This window comes from Hippichthys cyanospilos, chromosome 7 (genome assembly GCF_059441005.1).
Source record: "Hippichthys cyanospilos isolate Australia breed blue-spotted pipefish chromosome 7, RoL_Hcya_1.0, whole genome shotgun sequence".
Lineage (NCBI taxonomy): Eukaryota > Metazoa > Chordata > Actinopteri > Syngnathiformes > Syngnathidae > Hippichthys > Hippichthys cyanospilos.
This window is the reverse complement of record NC_142375.1, coordinates 5,852,551-5,875,155: the sequence shown is the minus strand read 5'-3', so window position 1 is coordinate 5,875,155 and position 22,605 is coordinate 5,852,551. Positions and strand designations below refer to the sequence as shown.

At 40.6% G+C, this 22,605-nt stretch overlaps 1 protein-coding gene across 3 annotated transcripts; it reads right to left on the bottom strand.

The window, feature by feature from the left end:
* Positions 1-378: 378 nt before the first annotated feature.
* Positions 379-22,217, bottom strand: ppp1r12c (protein phosphatase 1, regulatory subunit 12C). Of its 3 annotated transcripts, none has more exons than XM_088418978.1 (20): positions 21,734-22,217; positions 18,407-18,581; positions 18,199-18,329; positions 16,404-16,522; positions 14,057-14,216; positions 13,793-13,937; positions 13,624-13,698; positions 13,477-13,556; positions 12,275-12,387; positions 12,114-12,181; positions 10,015-10,148; positions 9,813-9,900; positions 8,547-8,664; positions 6,949-7,064; positions 5,998-6,050; positions 3,648-3,681; positions 3,333-3,437; positions 2,650-2,700; positions 2,474-2,524; positions 379-1,166 (listed from the first exon to the last, which is right to left on the bottom strand). In XM_088418978.1, exons 1-20 carry the CDS (start codon positions 21,940-21,942, stop codon positions 1,080-1,082), a joined length of 2,112 nt encoding a protein of 703 aa, XP_088275104.1. In that variant the 5' UTR covers positions 21,943-22,217; the 3' UTR covers positions 379-1,079. The 3 variants fall into 3 exon arrangements, with proteins under 3 accessions (XP_088275104.1, XP_088275101.1, XP_088275103.1); XM_088418975.1 differs by having other exon boundaries at positions 12,114-12,199; positions 21,734-22,097; XM_088418977.1 differs by having other exon boundaries at positions 3,648-3,675; positions 12,114-12,199; positions 21,734-22,097.
* Between the last annotated feature and the right edge of the window lie 388 nt (positions 22,218-22,605).

Sequence of the window (22,605 nt, the reverse complement as noted above, 5' to 3'; positions counted from 1 at the left end):
TGCAATTTGCAATCATGTCCAACGGATGGCGGCATCATGCTTTACATGACACTCAAATGGTGGATGATGGGTCTCATTTAGACCTGCTTGCCCTACAACTACAGAAGACGGTTTCAGTAACATTTGACTAAATTTGTCCAAATTTCATCTGCGGCGTGGCGGGCTGAGCGACATCTGACCTAATGTCTTTCTTTGACGGCTAAAAATTGCAATTCCGACATTTTTAATTCACTTTTTTTTTTTGCGTTCCTGTTACTCGTCAGCAAAACAGGCGTGCGTCGGCAGCGGACTGACGGACGGTCCGTCAATGCTGACCAAGTTCCCGCCTTGTGGCGATCACTTTTTCCATACAGTTCTTCATACTAACAAAATACAATGTGGGGGAAAAAAAAACATTGCTTTGCTTTACTATTAATCTGTTATAACAAAATATAACAAATACTTGGAAGGCACAGCATTACAATATTTGACATGCAGCGGATTTCTTTAAATGGCACTACAGATGGTAAACTTGAGCCCATCTGGCCTTGTCTATCGTACAGTAGAAATACACTCCAGGGCGAACACTACTTTGCTTACCAGAACCTCCGGTTCAAAGACGGCAACATGAAATGACACGTTTCATGTATGTACAGCATTTACATATTTGTACACACGCTCGCTCCGCCTCCGCGGCGGTCTTAAAAGAGAAAGTCCACACTCGTCCCGAAGCTACACAACATTCAATTTAGGCAGGATATGGCACATAACCATTGTTTGTTTTGCAAGTAAACAAGCACTTTTTTTCTCCACCTTCCTCTGGTCAAAAATATTCATTAGCATGGCTTTTAGTTTCACAAGTTCATACAAAAAAAGAAGGGAGAAGCACTTAAAATATTTGCGTTAAAAACAACAAAATCAAGGGGAATGTAAAAGAGGATGTGGACAGCAATAGTCCACAAAAGGTGCACTTTAGCTTGTCATACAGTAAATCTGCAACAGCCCTGAAATTCTGTTCGGTTACCCTTGGATGTGTTTGACATACATAGTTGTGCTGTCCTGTAATACATTAAGGTGTTTTTTCTCTTTTTTTTGAGCTTTCATCGAGACAGCTTGCTAATGACTCGAATGAGGGCAGCATTCTCATCCTTGAGCCTCTGGTTGTCTGCTTTCAGGTCTCCCAAAACCTTCGGAAAAGAAAAAAAAAAGCTGGTGTTAAATCATTAATAGAATCAAGTACAAATCATTTTGGATTTTATCTGACAGAGGATCAAATGTATGTAATTCACATGTAACGTAATTCCCCAAACAGACGCATCTTTAATTTTTCAGTCAAATTCCGGTATTTTCTATGTTACGGCTTAAGACGCACCACCGCTTTGGGGACAGGGTAAAAACTAAAGCAAAAGAGAAATCTCACCTTCAGATTTTCTGTTGTTCATATCAATAAATGACATATTTGTTGTGCCTAAAGTTAAGTGTTTCAGATTTCCCACACTGTGACTGTTTATTGAATGCAGCGTCAGTGTAATGCTTGAAGCTGTTTTTGCTTTTCTTCGCGAGGCGGCTCGAGTTCATTTGAGTTTATGATTGCGTGTATATGCCAAAAGACCACAATTAATAAACGAGTCCAATGGAATAGCGGTTCCAGAGCATTCTTAATTGAATCAGCTGGCGACGTCATAACCTTTACATGTTCCTCTTCATTTTAGTAATATTCCTGCGTGTGAACAAGGGTGGACTCGGACCTTGGTTCAGTCTGCTGGCTTTTTTCGTTGAAAATAAAGCAGTTACAACCTCAGCTAACACAAGCTGCCGTTAGTTGCAACGGCTACTTGATGAAAAAAAATAAATCCAATAAAGCTATCAGTTCAACGAGGTTTAATATATTTTGAAAAATATAGTCATTTTTAAATTTGTCAAAATGTGTTGACTATGAAGCCAGCAAAGCTAAAGCGCCATGTGATTTTATTATACAGTTTTTGACTACAAAATAATTGGCAGCAATCTGGGGGAAATTGATCTAGTTTGTTATAAGGTGGCGTGCAATTTGCAATTTACATTCTCAGCATAGCTGTAAACTAATATACTTTTTATCAAATTGAATGTGTCGATGAATAAAAAGGGCACTTAAGTTTTTTGTTTTGTTTCCGCAGACTTTTGCAATGGGGTCCTTGGAAAATTTATAAAAGGGGTTCGATTCCCCAAAAAGCTTGAGAAGCCCTGCCCTAAAAGACCCATGGCCAATACCCTTGTGATAGATACAGCGGGGTTATTTGAATCGTTTAGAAAAGCCTGCGATTGACTCCCGGTGTGCGCATTGGGCCTCATGTCAAAAGTGATAGAGGATGCATAGAAATGGGTGCAAGAACTGAACGCTACCACTTGATGGAAAAGTAACTTAATTTCAGGTTTTAGGGTTGTACATGTAAGCGACCAGCTGCAGTGTGTTTTATAAAGGCTACATGAGGAGTGTGGCAATCACTGTCAGAACCTTCAGCTCGTCTTCCAGTTCCACTGCTCGCCTCTGGAGGGCCAACTTCTCCTAAAGTGCAACAAAAGTCAAAAAGTGACTGAGACAGATTTTTTTTTTCTTTCTTCAATTTGGCACAGAAGCAAAAAGAGATGCTTGTGCTGCACCAAGAAGGCGTTGCAGAAGAGCGCACTTACAAATCTCTCCAGCTCTAAGAGGGCAGGTCTCTCCGTGCTGCTATCTTGGCTCTGGGGCAGAGAGAAAACGATCACAAGTCGTGCACTGCAATCACCGCAAGTCAAACTAAGCGCTTTCTTTTTGAGCTTTATGTTGAAAAATTCCAGGCGTTTTCAAAATTGGATGACTTCTGTGAAAATGAACAAAAAATTATGGGAATTATGCAGAAATTTTCAAACTGATAAAGACATTCTTTTCTACAATATTCTAACTTAAAGTGGTTCAAATCCTCCCAATTTCAGCCTCCCAGCAGTAATTGTTCCGATTTCTGTAGTCCTTCATGAAAGTTAGGCCGACTATCTTTTGTGTGTAGATTAAAACTCAGATATTTGCTTTTAGTGTGGGAAAACAATGACCGCGTTTCAAAAAGGGTGGTGAGCACAATGTCGATCCCTTAATTCATTTTTTAATGACTCAAAAAAATGAACACATACTTCAGTGAGTGATGAGCGCTAACTCTCTACTCTCAACTTTGATTGCAGCACAGAGGGCTACCTGTACCCCCCCACCATTCTCACATTGCAGCCCCAGTCTGTGCTGTCACTGTTCAAACTGCCCCGTTGAAAGCTTTTTACTGCTGTCAGGAGTCGCCCCAATTCAGTTAGTTGAACATTTTCCAAAAGAAACGTCAAAGCAGCCCCACCTGTCTGAGTCTTTCCAACTCCACTTTATTTTGGCTGAGAAGCAGTTCCGTCTCCTGCAGCTTGTCCTTCAGTGCCAGGTTCTGCTGCAGTACTTGGAAGTAGAGCTGGGGAGGACAAAAAAAAAAAATACAAAATCACACAACAGTCGAGGCTTAGATTAGTGAAGTTCTGACGGCGCTAAGAATCTCCACGCAATGGAAATAATCACAGACTCTATTCGCATCTATTTAAAGCCGTATCTCTTTGATAAAACTCCCGAGGTTCTTTTTTAGGAATGTGCAAGCTTCTGCATGAGGAGCAGCTCAGACACGTACCATCCTGTAGTCTGCGTCCCCTAATCCACTGGAGCTGCAGAAAAACACACAACATTACACTGTAGCAAAGTGAAGATACTTGGGGACATATAGGAAGGATTCCCAAGCATGACTCAACTTGATATACGGCCCTGACAATGTGCTATTGACAACATCATGAACTATTGAGGCAGGCGAGAACCACACAAGTTGCAGTTACAGCATGCAGTACTGAACTATCTACAAGTACAAAACATTTTTTGTAATAGTAACGGGGCATGGAGGTTTATGTCATTGTGAATCTACGGAGCTGCAGTGGCTGTGAATTATTTTGTTTTTTGCGTGTGTGGTTCATATGTATTCACATTATTCATGTAATATAGCCGGTTCTTTTGAAGGGGCTGAGAGGGGAAAGTGTTGTCATTTGTCAGCAACCGACGCAATTTACACATGTACATTTAAAACTCCAAGCTGAAGAAACCCGCACCAGATCGAAACCTTGGCAAAACCGCTTTAGCGTTTAATTTGGTAAGCAACTGTCTAGCACCAGGTTGAGATGGGAACGAGGTGCGTATTATGTTCGATTTATCTTTATATTTTGTCATGTTTGTGATTTAACGTCTTAGTATATCTGCATTTTTAGTCTCCGTTTTATTCCACTAGAGGGTGCTAACGAGTAACTATGCTGTAGGGTTCAATATTGTCAGTTAATGAATCGTATTTCTCTTTTGTATATTATTGATTGCATTTTTTCGTTCGTTTGTGGTTTAGCTCTTACGGTGTGTTCACACAAGGAGGGAAAAAATCAAATCGGTGAGCCATAAGTTAAAGGGACAACCTTTATCTAAACAGGCAATGTTACAGTGGCTCTCATTCTCTCGGTCAATCCCATTTTTTTTCAAAATCAAATGAATGATTGTCCATCAATCCATTTTCAACTTAATGATTGTGATTTAGGGAAGAAAAAAAACTGCTATTGGTATTACATTTATTATGACAGTATTTATTCTATTTTTTTTTTTTAGCATCAAACAGTTAAAAAAAAAGGTAATGAATTTTCCTAGTTTGAATGAAGATTGACAGTTTTGTTTTATTTCAGGCACTTTGAGCTATTTTTTGTCAGATTCAGAATAAAATGTAATCTGTATTGAACCTTGTAAAAAGTAAACATTTGCTGAAGTTGATCGATATGTTCCCTTGTGTCAGCCAAACAGGTGTTCATCATTGTCTCGTCAGTTCCGAGTGTATTTAGTTTCCTGTTAGTTCTTATCAGGTTGTTGTTTATAGTCACTATCCCGTAGTAAGTCACCTTCCCGTTTGTCCCGAGCATTATATTCAGAGACGTTTCTAGTTTCTATTTGTTACTTTGTATGCGTTTTTTGTCATTTTTAATGTTCAATCTCTCCTCCCATGCTTGAACATGATAAAAATAACTGAGTTGCACTGGCTTATGGTAATGTCAGCATAATGTCAGGTATACAAAATCAACCCTTTTATACATACTAGTTACTTACTCATGCGTAAAGCTGATTTTTATATTTTTACAACGCAATATTTTTAAATCTTTTTGAAGAGATTCTTTTATCTATTCAGTTCTATTTCAGAGTTATTCCATAAATCAGAGTTATTCCATTTAACATTCCAATTTAACTTTATTCCAATTAACATCTAACTAGAAATTAACATTGTAACACAGTGAAATTGATCTTGTAAACGTGGTTGAATTTCAATGATACGTATGATGATTTGATACTGTTGTATCAAAAGCAGCAAAAGTTTTTTGTCTATATTATTAGCAATTTCTACCACAAGTTCCAACACAGCCATAGAGGTTGTTTTTCTCCGAGACCATATTGGTTATTTCCTCTAAGAATTGATCAAGTCTTTTATCAAGGTTTTTCTTGAGTTGAGAACTGTGGCAGAACTGATTTTGGTCCATCATTTATCATTTAAAGTTTCTCTCCGCTTTCAGAAATCGAAAAGACTTTTTTGATATTTGATGGGAAATGACCAGTTTTGGAGTACAGGTTACAAATACATGTAGTTGCGCTACACATTCCCCCCAAAATATTAATGTCATATCAACGTTAAAAAAGTGGACAGTGTAGTAGATGAATAGCTCTTAATTTCATATCTGTTTGTTGGCTCAGATAATTCATTCACTGGTTTACTACCTTAAATACACAAGTATTTATCGAGATATATTCATTATATGAGTTCTTTTAATCACTAACTATATTTCTAAAATATTTAGGATAGCAATTGGGTGATTGGCTACCGTGCTAAAGTCAATGCACGAGTGCAGAATGTACCGCCTGCCGCTGATTTCTTCCGATGCAAGTAATATGAAATAACACAATACATAACTCACGTGGCAGTGTTGTTACTGTTTGAATCATCCACATGAGCATCTTCATCATCGTTCTGAAAAACAATTGTCAGCGACACACTTTTATCAAAAGGGCTTACTCATATTTTCATATGACCGCATACATTTTTCATTCAGCGTGCGCCGTGATTGAAGCAACTCGTCCATGGTATTGGTCACCTCAAGTCAGCCGTGACAGGCTTGAGCTCACCCTTGACCCCGAATTAACAGCGTGGTAGAAAATGGGTGGACATTCGGCAAACATGTTTTCATGCACGTTCATACTGTAGGGCCATAGCATGGGCCAAAAACGTTTGCATGCATTATTGTGAAAACTTTGATATAAAGAAGCATGTGGACTTGGATTGTGCTTGAGTGGTTTGGGAGTTTTGTTGTGCCTTACAACAGCCAGAATGAATGAAGTGATATTATAAAACTCGACTTACAATCGTTACACATCTATATTATAGTATAATGCTGCAAAATAAGAAGACATTGATTCTAGCCTTCATGGGGCCAACTCCACCACCCTCAAAAACAAAACAGACTGCATATATGAAGAAACAATTTGGACAGTTAGTGATAGGGCTAAATGACAATTTTCACAAATAATTGACCTGGGCACCCCCATCACCACGATGATATACTTTAATTTATGATACGCGATAGTCAAGGATAATCTATTGCTTTTGTTTTCATGCTTACAAAAAGAAAGGAATGACAAATCAATAAAGCCCTCCCCCCCTAAAAAAAAACACTTATTCTTGCAACATAATTGCAAACCGTATTTGGCTCTGAACAAAAAACTGCAAAATGGTGAACCGGTTGGTGTCGATGTGCGTGAGAGTAGAGTTGTAAAACAAGCAAACTTCTAAGGTTGCGGAATTGGACTCAAAACGGATCCATGGTTGGTGAGCTCTCTGCTGCTTGTCATCGCCTAAGTGTCTTTCTCACCTCTCCACCCGGCGGAATGATGCCGGTGGAGCGCCTCTCTTTTCTGGCTCGCCTTTTGTCCTTCACCCCCAGACGCCTGTCTCCCTCGGGCTCCTCCTGCCTCACTGGGTCGGTATCTGTAAAACATGGGATAATCACCTAAACCTGCTGAGTAGCATGGACCCACCATTTGTGGCCATTCTTTAGTGTGGGACTATGGCTAGGTTCACACGGACTTAATGCTCAATTCCGATTTTTTTCTTGAGGTGGTTCACATTTCCAAATAAATGTGGCCTGTATGTAAGCTATATGTTCGAATGCCAAACAGTCCCGCATGGGCATTGAGGATGTCACAGACAGAGGGCGTGCTTAATGTGTTCACGGAAGTACCTGGCCATGTTGAAATGATTGGCATAGCGGAGGCAGAATATTTTCAATCTGTTCAATTTAAGGAGTAAATTAAAGAGGGAAAGTGTGAGTTTTTTTTTAGCTTGCAGTGCCAGGAACGTCTCTCTCGAGTGAGCGCTCACTGAGCAGGAGCGAGAGAGGCAGAGAGACAAAATACACCTGGCTCTCCCTTCTCATCATCGCCTCATCCGCTATTGTTTTTTTTTTTTTTTCCCAATCTGCTCCCGACTTTTTGAGCGCAGAATTGTGACGTCTGTCGCTTGTTCGTTATGTACCAGTGGGATGAATATAACCTGGCCGTTCAGGCTGAAGTTGAATGTCAAAAGATCGGATATGTATCAGATTCAGTACAACATATCCAAGTGGCCTGGGTTACAATAGAGAGAGAGAGAAAAAAAAATCGGATTTGTCGTTCACACTGCCATCACAAGATCAGGTAAAGGTCGGATAGGAGAAAAAAAAAATAATCTGAATTGGGTCACCAGGTTGTAGTGTCCTAACATGGGGGTAGAAGGGTGGAAACCACAATTCTCAACATTTGCCCTTTTTAAAAGGTTAAGGTTAGAATTTTCCATTCTGCGCTACCACGGTGCGGACAAAATGCTGTGCAGCACAAGGTGACCGCCAGCATAAAGGTGGTGGCGGTGGAGGGTATTCACAGGGATGTGAAGGTAATTAAAATTATTAATCAAGTCGGTCACACAGAAACAACAATTGCTCCATTTCGATGCACTCAAATTTGACCACTGTTTTGGCATATTTATAACAGCGATAGATGTACAAAATATACAACAATTTACTTTGTCGGACCACTCAGATGATGATCAAAACTGCCGCTGACTTTTTAACCGTTTATTTGACCATGTTGTGCTAATTTGTTTTTTTCTATGGCACTGGAATATGCCAAGATTGTGGCATGTTAGAAAAAATAGTGGGCTCTTATGAGAACTCTTTTCTCGTTTCTGTATATTTAAAGGATAGGTCAAGTCAAATCCTGTCTTTAGAATTATAAGACATTCTGATTAATATTAACAATTGCAGCCCCCTTGTAGCCAAAGTCAGGGGCTAGCCTTTTTGAATGGCACCGCTACTCGCTGCTTCCATTAGGGCTCACCTGTTTGCTGGGTTTGGTCACGTGAGGTTTGCATATTGCAAAGAATTGAACAGAAAACACTTGAGTAGCGTTGGAATGTGTACAGAAACAAACTCGCCTCTCTCAGCCGGTGTGAGAGTAATGATGGGGCTGACGGGCTGAATGTTACGAGGCAGGGGATCAGCAGATTTCGACACGGTCTTCTCAGCTTCCTTAAGGTCTGTTAAGGTCACACCCTGCAATACAAACCACAATTCATAGAGATCTTTCATCTGCGTTTTGGTAAATTGAAACAGTAGCATTTACACACATAAGTGAGGTTTTTACACAAGCGGAGATGACATTGCAAAAGACAAGATTTCTTGGGCTTTAACACCAATCTTTTTGAGGTCTCTGCACCAATCTTAACTGAAATTTAGATTCCTAAAAGTAATCCTTTTAGTAATCCTTCTTGACCCACACTTTAGCTCGATATACTGCTAGCGTCCTAGCGCGAACGATATCAACCCTGTATGTAGGTAGCATAAGCATAGCTGCGGTAATTTACAGCAGTAAGTCAAGCTGACAAATCAAGAAGTGACCATGAGAACCTGATTGGCTAAGGCAGCCAAAGAGTATAAGTGACATCGAGAGCAGGCTCCCACTGCTGGTTGAAATTGCCTTGCGTAAACCAAGCGTTTCACAACTTCCCGACAAAAAAAACAAAACATTTGTGTGTCCAGAGGACGCACGTTGATTTGAAAGTGTGCGTCCCATGGCAAAAATTATGCGCCGCGGACGCAGGCAAAATGAAGCACTGATTTATGTATTTCTCAAGTGGAGGACAGTTTTCTATTTAGCAAAGAATTAGCGATTATTTTTCCACATTCTCAAGTGACAAGAAGTTAGAAGCGGTTCAAACGAAGCTCTCGTTTAACAGAATGGCTTTGGTTGGATGAGAACATATTTTCACGTGTGTCCACGGCGACTTGACCACATATTAACATCAAGACAGCGTACGCACACAGGACGTGGCTCGGCAATTCCCATCGAAGAGTACACGAGTAGATGAATTAAATTCCATGCAATTCTGCCTATTCATTCAGAGTGAGGAGTTCACAAGCACCGTTTTCATTTGGTTTGGGAACTCAATTTCATTGTTATTTGAATTATATGGCCCCAAGCAAACCTGACTATGGATGGTCCAATCATTGAAAAATTAGACAGGAGTTGTGTTATCTAACAGTCCTGAAAGAGTGGGGTGTGCGAGCACTTCACAACATGAAAAGTTTACCGCATTGCGCTTGCTCCATTCGATCACATTCCAAACATACTACCTTCGAGCCGAATAGTGGAGTGCGGCTAGCTATGAAACAACACTCAACAAAAAACTCCTTCTGCATACCTGAGTGGAGCGGCGGGACTGGCGCAAGAGGCGGGAGCGTGCTTTCCTCTGAGATTCCGACTCCTCGTCTCTGACTGGAGCCTGAAACCTGAACAAATGCAAAGGGAGGCCAAAACACGCCCACACATTGTTAAGTCAACATTTTGGAAAGTTCCTTTTGGAATTCACTCCATAATCAGTTATGTAGTAGTGTGTTTCTTACTTGCGTCGCTCGGTAGTAGGTGTGTTGGGGCTCTCAGACGTACTGTCCCTCGTATGAGGGGTGGGCTGGACTCTTGCGGTGCGGACCACCTTGTCATGTTCCTTGTCTTCCTCTCCACCTCTCTCTTCTGTTGTCTACATTGTGAAGATACAAGCACCACACATTTCAATAGTCATCCATCTATACAAATTTGATCAGTGTTCGTTTAAAGAAAAACATAACAGATGAAAACCGTTAACCCAGACAAATTAAGTTACAGTGGGACAATAAAAGAAAAAAAATGGACTGAAATTGTAAAGTTTTAAGTCAATTTGTTAATTGTTGAGTTGCACGTTGAATTGTTTCTTAAAGTAACAGACAAGATATCAAAAATCCTCTCTCGACTTGCGGGCGTGCTGAAGCCTATCCGAGCTGACTTTGGGCAGCAGGTGGGTCACACCCTAAAACGGCTGCCAGCCAACCAATCGTATGAAAGTTCTCAAATGTTGTGCAATTTACCGGCGTGAAAGAAGAACTCTAACCGTAAAAATGTCGAGCAAAATTTTGCTCCCGCTCACACAGCCGTGCACAAACACTTGTCAACTCTTCTGATTTTACAAGGATACGTCATGCTCACATGTGCAGATTCCATGTGAGTACACACAATAAAGACACAGGTAAAAAACAGAAAAAGGGGCAGTTTTTTGTTTAATCTCGCCAACTTCGATCATTCAACAAGTTAAATTGAAATACCAACCATATACCCACAAAGAGTAATGTATTATGAACCACATGCAATGGTTTGAAAATATGTGTAAAATAGATTGACGAATTTTAGAACCTTCCATGGGCAGCAAGCAAACCATACATTCTTCAACAACTATGTTACACTACAAAAACTCATCTCTCAGAAACAGCTACCAAGATAAAAATGGTTTTGCTTGAAAGGTAAAATGTTGTTAGGCCATTGTTCGGTAACAATGTTTTTATTTTTTTGCGTAAAAGATGGTTTGCACTCATTTGACAATTACTGATAATGCTGTTCAGTGGAATGAAGAATGTGCGCTGTATTTAGTTTGATAAGAATCAGTCGTTTCAGTTTCAAATTTCAAAGTGTGAGAAATTTACAGGTTTTAATTCATTTCTTCTTATTAACTTCCACAATTGCATGGTTTTCAAGTTAATTATTTCCTTTAATTGATGGATTGGTACATGATGGATTGGTACATGAGCTCGGGGCTCATGTAGTTTTATAGTTTTTAAATTTTCATCAGCCATTAACCCCTTCATGTCAGGGGATTTTTCACTGGCCTGCCCTATCACTCAACTTGGACTGACTTTGAAAGAAAACATTGTGAAATATATATTTACTTTTAACCCCTCAAAATGTTCAGTGGCATCAGCCTTATCCAAATAATGTGTGTGTGTGTATGTGAAGAGATATATATCTATATATATATATATATATATATATATATATATATATATATATATATACACACACACAAAAGTAACTATGCTGTATATTTATATATGTATGAAATTGAATAAGGAATATTTATTCTGTCATAATTACAGTATTATGACTTTTGAAGACTTTTGCATTATAGAAGTCCAGGCTAAGCCAATCATCAAAGACATTCAAAGGCTTGCAAATGTGATAAATTGGCTGCCACCTGGTGGTTTTGGGATGTCACTAAAAAAATTACTATTGCACCTCATTCGCACGTTGTCGTTGAAAGGAGTAATGCAAAAAATTGGGGGAAATACATGAAAAAACATCGGGTTTTCAATATGTCCCAAATTGACATTTTCAATTTTGAATGGCAGCAAATGAACCTGACATGGGCTAAATTTGACACCTATAGTGTGGTACCTCTTGAGCTCCCATTTGCAAGCATTTTGAATGGACTGCAGCGTGCCATATTGAAATTAGTCCTGTTTTGAAAACCTATGCAATATTTTAGTGTTTTTTTTGTATGCTTTTCCTTTGATCAAACAGTAAAAACATCAAAAAGCCCGAGTTGGGTCAAAATGTCCCCCAGGGGTTAAAGTGACATAGATTTGCACAAGACCCCGTGACTATCAATGAATGCACAAATAGAGTTTGCAAACCTCACCTTGGCAGCTGGACTCGCTAAAGAGATGGTCCCACTCTCAGTGTCTGGACTAGACACAGAGGAGCTCTCTGGAGAAAGACAACAAACTGCTGATTGATCAAGACAATTATGGAAAACAAAATACTTTTACAAGTCAGTTAGCATCATAGCCGCTGTTTTACCCGGACTGCTCTCCTTGTCCTCACTTAGCTCCAGGCCACCTGAGACCCCCCTCTCTTTAGACTGGTCCTGCAAGTTCATCTTGTCTTTACTGCTCATCCTGCAGACTGAACTCCTGATGGCATGGAAGTAGATATGAGCATGCAGTGTGTTTCACTGGGAATCCTTGAATATTGAAAACTTCATGAAAATATTAGGGATTATTTTGATCATCAATTATTTAGTAGAGAAATCAATAAATCACTTATAACTGCTAAATCATTTATTTCCACCTCTATTTTTTTTTAAACAAACGTTATTTGAAATTGATACCCTCACGCACCCGCATCACCAGTCACTTTACTGCACGCACACATGCACCTTACAAACCCTGCACAGTGCAGGAAAGCTGCTAAATACATTATATTTTGCACTATCATCCTCATATGCATAGTGTCTCACCTTCCATCTACTCCATAATATGCTCAGGATTTAAGTTTATTCATTTATTAGTTAGCTCTATGACTGCTTTTTTGTTTTTGTTTTATTGCCTACTTTATTATTTGCTCGATTATTCCTGCCCTTATTGCGCTATTACTGTTTTTTAGTTTTTGTTTGATTGCCTACTTTATTGTTTGCTCGATTGTGGAATGTAGTCTGCTCGGGGAAGAGAACAGAAAAAAAATTCAATGTGTAGTCTTACGATGCATATGACAATTAAACTCAGATCCAAACGATTATTCCATAAGTAAAAACAATTATTCATTTAATAATTAAAAGTTGTTGACTAATCACTTAATCGTTGCACCACTCCACAATAACACAATAAATGAATTGAAGATGAAAAAGTGTAAGGATATTTTCTGACCATTCTTTTAGCTATGAATTGACATACATGGATGCCAAAATAGTAGTTAAAAAAAGTGTCAAAATAAGACGCAATAGAAACACTTGTAAACTATCAAAGTGCATTTAGAGAGATCTAAATTCTGCCCCATAGTAGATGTTATATTCTGTTCATACTGTTTAAAATAACACAGGTTCAGGTTTTATTTTAGGCGAGAGGCAATGTACTGTATGATGTACACACACTGAGATGACCACCAGTCAAGCGTTGGGTTGCCAATAACAGACAACCAATTACCAACAATTCTGACTAATGTTTGAGAGTGTGACACAGAGCTGAAGGTTGGTCAGGCTTATTAAGTGTGGGATGAAGACTAACCTCCGTTTTTTGTTTTGCGCGTTTACAGCGGTAGCACCTTGTTGGTTCTGCCGTTCTCGTATGGACTGCTCATTGCGCCACTATGAAGACACACAGATGTTAGCGATGTGGGCTACTGGCTGGATAAATTCAGAAATAATGTCTCACATTGGCTTGCTTCTGAGCTAAATCCTGCAGGAGCTCCTCCACACTTTCATCCGCTACATCCAAAGGTGTCTGACCCTGCAGAATATATGACAATTGATTAAGAAAACAAACAGGAATAATCCAAAACTGCACACTAAATTTAATGAAAAGTTCTAAAGGGAAGCCTCACTGCGCTGCTGCAGGCTTCCATATTGCACATCTGTTCAGCTAAAATGTGGCAGGCCTCCCCTTGACCCCAGTGTGCTGCAGCGTGAAGAGGAGTCCACCCATCAAAGTCCATAGCCGACACATCCAGTCCACATTGACAAAGTAACCTGAATATCATGATGTAAACAGGACAATGTCAGGGGATCTATTCACCAGAAAGGTATTATGATGTATCAAGGAAGGATAACACTTTGCTACCACGCTAAAAATGGCAAAAGATGCTTACTTGAGAGCTTCAACGTAGCCTTTGGCTGCAGCCACATGTAGAGGAGTGGCGCCGGTCCTGGGATGGCGTACGTCCGCAGGCGGTCCCTCGGTCAACCAGGTCCGAGCATCTCTCGTGATCTGCTCCTCCTCTACCCGTTTTACTGCCTCCAAGTCCACACCTCAACACAAGCAGGAAACAAATACTTTTTTAATCAATGTATATTCTGTTATGACATGTTGATTTTTTGCCCCTAAGAGCTTCAATCCAATTTCAGTCCAATATTGGACATAAGAGTAAAACAACTTACAAGAAAAAACACTTTGATCGTATGTTTATGTAAATGTCTGCTTAAAAAACAAACAAAACAAAAAAAAACATCAGTCCCCAAGTAAAGCTGATCAAATCTCAAATAAAACAATCAGGATTTTGAGACTAAATATTGAGTAAAACTGAAAACTGTACTCTGTGGTGCAAAGTAGTACAAATACGATTGCTGATATTAACTTTTTACCTAGCGCTTTTTCCAAGAAGACAGCTTTTCCTTTTTTTTTTTTAAAACCATTCTGGTTTGTATGTCCTCTGGCATGCCGTTAATTGTTGAGGATGAGCCTTTAACCCTTTCACTCCCGTTGGGACAATGCATCCCACACCTTTTCAAAAAAAAAAAAGAAAAGAAATCCCAGTGGGACACCAATGGGACAAAAACATCCCAGGGCCTGTTACCTTATCAACGGCAGTGGGAATTTTTAACTAATTTTCCAAGTAACCTAGACTTATAAGCAAGTAACATATGCCATAAGTTTCATTTTTTCAGAAAAAAAAAGATAGCGAAAGGGTTAAAAAAAAAAAACCGTAGCTTTGACAATCCCGAAATCGCATCTTCTGAGGACCGTCGTCCAAAACCTGACATTTCAGCCCTTGCAGTGACGGCGATGATTTAGGTGTGACTGTTTTGAGTGTAGCAGAAACACTGATTCTACACTACAATTCACTATTCCTAGACATGTCCTTCGTCACATCAGGGGATGAGCATGTGAAGACCGTTGTTTACACTCAGCAACCTTTATAGTAACATATTTAGGACATACATAGGTCAACGCTTTCCCATCAGATGTTCATGTAATGCAGGGGTGTCCAAAGTCGGTCCTCGAGGGCCGCTGTCCTGCATGTTTTCCAGGTTTCTTTCGCTGACACACCTGATTCAAATGATCAGGATCATCATGAGGCTTCTGCTGAGCTTGCTGATGAGCTGATTATTTGAATCAGGTGCGTCGGGGCAAGAAACCTAGAAAACATGCAGGACAGCGGCCCTCGGGGACCGACTTTGGACATCCCTGATGTAATGGTTTTTGATTACAATCAGACTTGCAATGAGAAGGTCGGTCTGATGTGTCGCTTTAAGCTTTAGTCTCAGTGGCACTTGTGTGGCATGTGTTCACATTTTGTAACCAGCCTAAATCAAATCAGAGATTACAGTCCATTCTATCCTTATACTGCCATGACCCATAACTTTACTTTAACCATGATCTGTATAGGGGTGTCACCATCAGTTAACGTTGTCGACAACGTCAATTATGTAAATTTGCATCATCCATTTTACGCATGATTTCAGTCACAGCGAAGTGTTTTCTTACATCGGGAAGTTCAAAAGGAAGCGTTATCCCTCCCTCACCTCATTCTGTCACTACTTTAACCCATCCTTGGAAGATGAAGCAGACGCCAGACCTGGCAACAATGGAGGCGGCGCATGCACAAGGTGAGGCTTCAGTGTTTGCCAGCTAGCAGTAATATTCCTGCTCCTTTCGTGTCTGTTTGTGCAGAATAGCTTGGCTTTTCCACCATATACCAATCAGAAGCCTTTGGACATTGGGCTTCAAAATTACAACCATTTTATCAGCGGCGGCGTAGCGCCCGTATACAAAGGCAGGGGAAATGCCGAGGGCTGAGATCTAGGCTAACGCTGCACCGGTTCTCTCTACCCAGCATTTTTCTCGTTAAAAACTCACTATTCATGGTTATTGTAAGTAATGTAAATGTGATAATGTAATGTAAGCTAATAGGTAGGCATTTCGAATCTGTTTTTGACTAATTTAAATGTATTCATTTGATTCTATTTTTGTGTTTAGAAAAAAATACACAAGTTCTTAACCTATGTGTGTGTATTTAAATATACCATATTGTCTTTGTGGTGAAAAAATGGCTCATGACGTTATTTGGAATCTGCATCAATTTCAAGCAAGAAAAAAATAATTGTGATTAGTCGACTAAGAAATAATCGCTGATTATCGACTATTGGAAAAATGATTAGTGACAGTCCTAGTACTGTAAAAGGAGCTAATGTGTTCAGTCGCCAAAAAATGTTTACCTTGTCTCAGAGTGTATTCTTGGAGAAGGGCCTCAGTGGTTTCATCCAAGGCGATGTCCACAGGAACATCCCCATCACAGTTGACAGCAGAAAGAGAAGCACCGTGCCGCAAAAGGAAACTGACAAATCAACCACAGAGACACCATTAAAAAAAACAAAAAACAAAAAAAAAACAGTAAATCAGCCAAGCTGTTAGTAGGAAACACTAAAGCTGACATTCACTAACAACTTGTTTGTTGGCCTACAAAATTCTACCATGTGTTTTCATTTTCCATAAACACGGTTTCAAATTCTACACTGGTCAGCCCTGCATGTTCATTCTTTAGCTGAGACGTTGTCCTGCCAAACACAACAACAATGATAGCATTGTTGCATGCAGAAATAGCTTGGCACCCACAGAACACTGGTGGCATCAAGTCATGGTGTTCTACAGTGCATTCACAAAGCGTTCACTTTATCCATACAGCCTTTTTGCAAAATTTGATCAACTGGTTTGATTTTCTGATTTGTACATACAACCTGTGATAACAATGTGAATAGTTTAATTGTTGTTTAGCTCTTTGCAAAAGAAATTAAGAAGTCACTTGTACGTATTAAACTCAAGGTAAAAATTGAGTTGAGGGGATTCCTTTTTACTGATGAACCTGGAACTGTTTCTTCTTCTCAATGGGAGACCGCCTCTGATAAATGTATTTGCTCATCCCTAAAAGGGGCGAACATTTGCTGGTGTTGGCAGTATAGGGGCCTAAGGAATTATTTGGAGAGACAGACAGCTGTGTATGTTAAGTTCCTGCAGCTTGCATTGCATGCCAGAGCAAAAACTAAATATGAAGTGATGTCAAAGTAATTGTCTATATAGCTCAAAGACAGGATAGTTTAGAGCAGGTACTGTGGTTGCCAAACTCTCTTTTGTCAAATCACATCATACTTATGGTTTCCCTTTAAGGGACATGATGACTGTGAACCGATATATACGCATGACTTCCCATATTATCACACAAGCACATCAAATTGATGGATAACTAGCTTTAAAATCAGAAGAAAGTCAAGATTAATTTGTTTGGCTAATTTACAAATGATTTTCAAAAGGGAGATTAATCGCCACATTCAGGTTAAAACAATCTGCAATTTTAATGCCTCTTAATGGAAAACAATAAGACAACAAAGTTTGTCTTTGTGGGTCATATACAGTGATGTAGCTTGAGACCTGTGGTTTAGAGTCACAGCTCTGGGGAAGTGTCCTAAAAAGCACAATGGCCTCAATCATCCGTGAGCAGACTATCTTCTGAATCACCAGAACTCTTCCTGGAGCTGGGCTCCGGTTTAAAGCGCACTGTCGATGAGGAAGAACCCGTTTCAAGAGACGAGTCAGGGATCAGGATTGAGGTAAAAAGCATTCATGACATCCGACATGGGTCACCACTTTTCAGCCGGCCAAGGACCTTGAGCACACAGCCAAGATATCAAAAGAGTGGCTCCAAACTCTGTCTTCGAGGGCCGATATCTGTTGTATCTGTTGTGTTGTCATGTTTTCCGGGTTTCTTTTCCCGACACACCTGATTCAAATGATCAGGATCATTATCAGGCTTCTGCTAAGCTTACTAATGAGCCGATCATTTGAATCTGGTTTGTAATGTAAAAAAAAAAAAAAAACCTGGGAAACCGGCCCTCGAAAAGCCAGTTTGGATCCCCCCGGGCTAGTGGTACTAGCCAAAGCCCAGACTCGGATCTGATCAAACATCTTAGGATAGCTCTGAAAAGGGTCATTTGAAGGATGGAGATAAGAGCAACATACTCCGCTATATCACGGTAGCCGCAGGAGGCAGCAACGTGCAGGGGTGTCCAGCCCTCACTGTCAACCTGGTTCACATTGGCACCGTGCTCCAAAAGAAAGGACACCATCTCCATGCTACCATCGATGCAGGCCTTGCAGGATGACATGTTGAAAGTGAGTTTTGTTTTAAACAGTGGGCGAAACAACTCCGCCGGAAAAGCGGCTTCACCTGATGTAATGCGGTGATGCCATCAGCGTTGGAGCAGTTAATAATTTCTGGCCCATCCTCCTGGTTGCTGCTCATCATCTCCTTGGCCTCTTGCAGCATTACATGGGCCTCCTCCGTGTCACCGCTGGCACATGCAGCCAGGAACTCCGCAGCTCTGTCAAACCTCACCCGTTTTCTAAATAACATGATTGACAGAATATTGGATTACGACATCTGGATACAACATTTTTAGGTATGATCTTTTTCCATCCATCCATTTTCATGACTGTTTTTGTTCTGTGTGGGGGGAGCTGGATCCTGTCCCAGCTGATTGGGCAGAAGTACCAAACACATACATACAAATTGTTGGCACCTCCCTGTTAATCAATGAAAACTCACAATGCTCATAGAAATTTAAATCTGGCAACAACAAAAAAATACCAATTGAATGACAATTAACCAATGAAAATAAGTCAATGCTTTTGAATTTGGGGATCAAAAATTGATATGTATTTTTTTAATAAACTAATGAATCATGCTTAGAGAAAAAATACGGTGGCCTTAACTTATTTTGTTCCCACAACCTTTTTGAGATGATCATCATAATCAAATGATTTCTGTAACTTTCAATTAGACCTCTGTACCTCTGGTTCTGGGATCTGGTTGTCTGGTTTACTCTTGTTCCCCAAGAGCCGTATCCCGCCTATTTATTTTCGATGGCTACCGCTTGCAAAGCGCCTGATTCAAATCATCAGGATCGTCATCAGGTTTGCTGATAGCCATCATTTGAATCGAGGAAGTTCCTGCTCTCGAGGAACAGGAATTCCCTACCCCCGTCTTCGAAAGTATTTGGACCCAGAGTATTTCTGGTTTGAATGGCGCTTTATCCTGTGGCATGTTTCACAGATAGGAGTTAGATCAGGGTTCATACTCTGACTTTCGAGCCCTGATGTAAACCAGCTCTGACCCCGTCAGTGCGGCACTTCACAAGCATGTAAAAATTGTCCCGAGAATAATGAGTCAGCTAAAATTATGAAGTCACTCACAGATGGATGTTCGAATGTAATGCATGCGCCCTCTTGGAGTGCATGCATTACGCTTCCACTGTATGAACACCATTAGCGCTTTGAGTGTTTTCCACAAATGACATTTATGTTGCACTGCTAGAGGAGCAAGGATAGATGTTAAGAGCATTGCACAACACACTACATTATAACATACAAAAACAATAGTGTAGTCTTTGAAATTTCGTTTGCCTACCAGATATTTTGAATAATAGTTTTTCCTCTTGATACTTGAGCTTCATAAAAGTTGATCAATTGATTCTTTAATTTGATCGTTAATCAATTTGTTTTTCTCATTTTAAATAGATAAAAAATAATAACTGAAATATTTGTGAAACACTTTTCACTTTTCAACCATTTCGCACAGCCTTCAGGCCTTTAGGCTTAACATTGACCCGTTTACTTGACCTTTATGGAGTTGTGTTAAAGATCAAACATTAAATGATCTATTAAATGAACTAAATTCAGCCTTTTTTCTCCAGGTCTTCATTTTCAAGAGTGAAAAAAAAGAAAAGTATTAGATACATTTTGATATCGACCAACAATGAAACACTTGTATCGTGATGGATCGTTCAGTCATACTGCTCAGCCCTAAACCTTAGCGATATGAAGGGGCAACAGCAGCTATCAGAACAAACACAGTTAAAAAAAAACAAAAACAAAAAAAAAAACAGATTGAGCTGATGTAAACAGTTTGTTTATATATTGTAGAGCCGACCCCAAATATTCATGGCGGCTCAGGCGGACGTCTAGTGACAATCAGGCGAACGACAGGCGAACGCCTTCAACCCCGAACAAAACATAAACACGCACCGACAAAACCCTGTTGTCTACGCATCATTTGCCCCCTTCAACCAACAACAGCAAAGTTTGCCGCCCCAGTGGGAAAGTGGCTTGATTTCATTGTGAGGAAGCAGAGAATCATCTGTTTTATTGGCTCCGAAAGGTAACTATTTATGGGGTAAAACGCACATTCCTATCGTCATGTGCACAAAATGGTCATTTTGCCTTGTAGCCTATTTGGAGTTTTCCCATACCCCCACCAAAGGCTGAAATCCTTGAAACTCTAAATTGTCAAGTTTCCAAATTGATGATAAATCAGATGAAACCCCACCAGCGCAAAACAATTCCAAGAAACAGACCCCCCTAAAAGTTTTTTTTTTTTTTTTTTTTTTTTTTTAAGGATTGTCCATCCATCCATTTTCTGAAGCTGCTTATTCTCACAAGGGTCACAGGCTTGCTGGTCCCTATCCCAGCAGGACTTGGACAGTAGGTGAGGGTGTCATTCAAAAATCCACTTTTCAAGGGTTGAAAGATAAACACCAGAAAGGCTATGTGGGGAATAGGGAAAACTTGTGGTGAATAATGTCATTTGGTTAGCTTTTTCGATAGGCAAAGAGGGGCAGGGGATTAGAATCACAAACTCAAAATTCAGTGGCTGGAAAACAATTGATTTAGGTACCTTTGAAGGCCATATTGCCTAGAGCTTTGACCATTAACAGTATGGCGATGTGCATTTGTCACTTTTCGTAAGGCGGTCCTTCTCAAATTGTGGGGTGGGGCCCCCCAAGAGCGTGGTTTCCCTCCAGGAACGGGAACAGGCTTAAAAATTAACATTTGTTGAACGTTTATCAGTATTTCTTTTTACTTTTGTTAAACGATACAATTTTAGGTAAACTTATAACAAAAAAAGTCAACGCAATAAGCGGGACGCGCAAAATGTTTTCTTTTTCCTGAGGGGGGGGGGGTCTTTCTTCAAAATAAACGAGTACTCATAAAAGACAGGCAATATCTCATCTGAGATGATCGACTGCACATCACCTTAAACGACAACTACGTTAACGATCATAATTTTAATTGGAAACTTTAAAGTGGACATTATTAAGTATGAATATTGTAATTTCCTCTCCCCCCTCTGTAGTTGTTTTGGGGAAATTTGTTGCTGCACACCTTGCACACACACAGTGTATGATACCGTGAGGGGACGGGGAAGTTTGATCTAACCACAGCTGTCACAAGCAAACTCTGACTAAAGTATCAGACATTCCGTAGCTTGGGAAATCATCAAGGCCCGCGAGAATTCCCACACATACCACTTTGATCGTAAACGGCAGCAATGCACGGGCTACGAAGAGTGCAGTAATAAACTAAGCCGATGCATCTCATTTGTAGTCCACCCACAGCGATCCCACGAACATTCTTCATTGAGGACATTCGAACCACGCTAACAAAGCAGCTAGCTGACAAGTTGCGTTCAAGTGTTCCCCTAAGAGGGCTTCCTCACCGTCTCTTGAGAAGCGGGCTGCTTTCCTCGCCCCTGGAAGCGGGCTGCTCGCTCGGTGGCTCCTGCAGCTCGGCCCCCGGCTCCTCGGTTCCCTTTTCCGCGGCATTGCCTCGCCATCTCCGCCGGGGCAAGGCCGACGCTTTGTCGGTAGAGGAACCGGCCCAGCGCTTGAGCTGCTCTCGGCGCTTGGTCCTCGCCGAGTCGCCCATTAGTTTATCCGAGGAGGGCCGTGCGATTACAAATAAAACATAGCCAGGACGCGAAAGACACACCCTCCATGCGTATACTTTCACTTCCTGGTCTCCGACTGTGTGCACTGAGTTGGATAGGAAGCCCCAGCCGGCGCTCGTGCGTGTGCTCGTAAGATGACGGCGAGCGAGCGGCGCGAGACACTTCACAGACCTCCACGTGAGAACGTCACAAGGCTTGGGCGCCACAAGTGCAGTTGAGCAGTTTCTATTAGAAATCAAATGGCTGTTGGAGGGGGGGGGGGGGAAGGAGCCCGGCAACAATATGAATAAAAGCACAATAGAGGAGGAGGCCCCTTCCTGGCAGGAAATGCGAAAACAATAGTCATCATCAGACTTCCTGTTATTGTCTATTTATATTCAAATATTTCTCACGAGGTTTGAGTGTTTGAAGAGCACGTTTTAGAATACAGTACGATGGAGTATTATCCAAAACCTGCTCCTTGTCTCCTATTGTCTAAAAACTCCTGCAGTCTTTGTCCCCACTTAACTGGGAAACAATCAGTGGTCGCCAGATGTACATTTTGCGTGTGTTTCTACAAGTAAATATCTAACATTTTTATTGGCATGAGTGCAACTACTCAGTATGCATGCGACTCTTCCTTCCTCCCTATTCCATGTGAC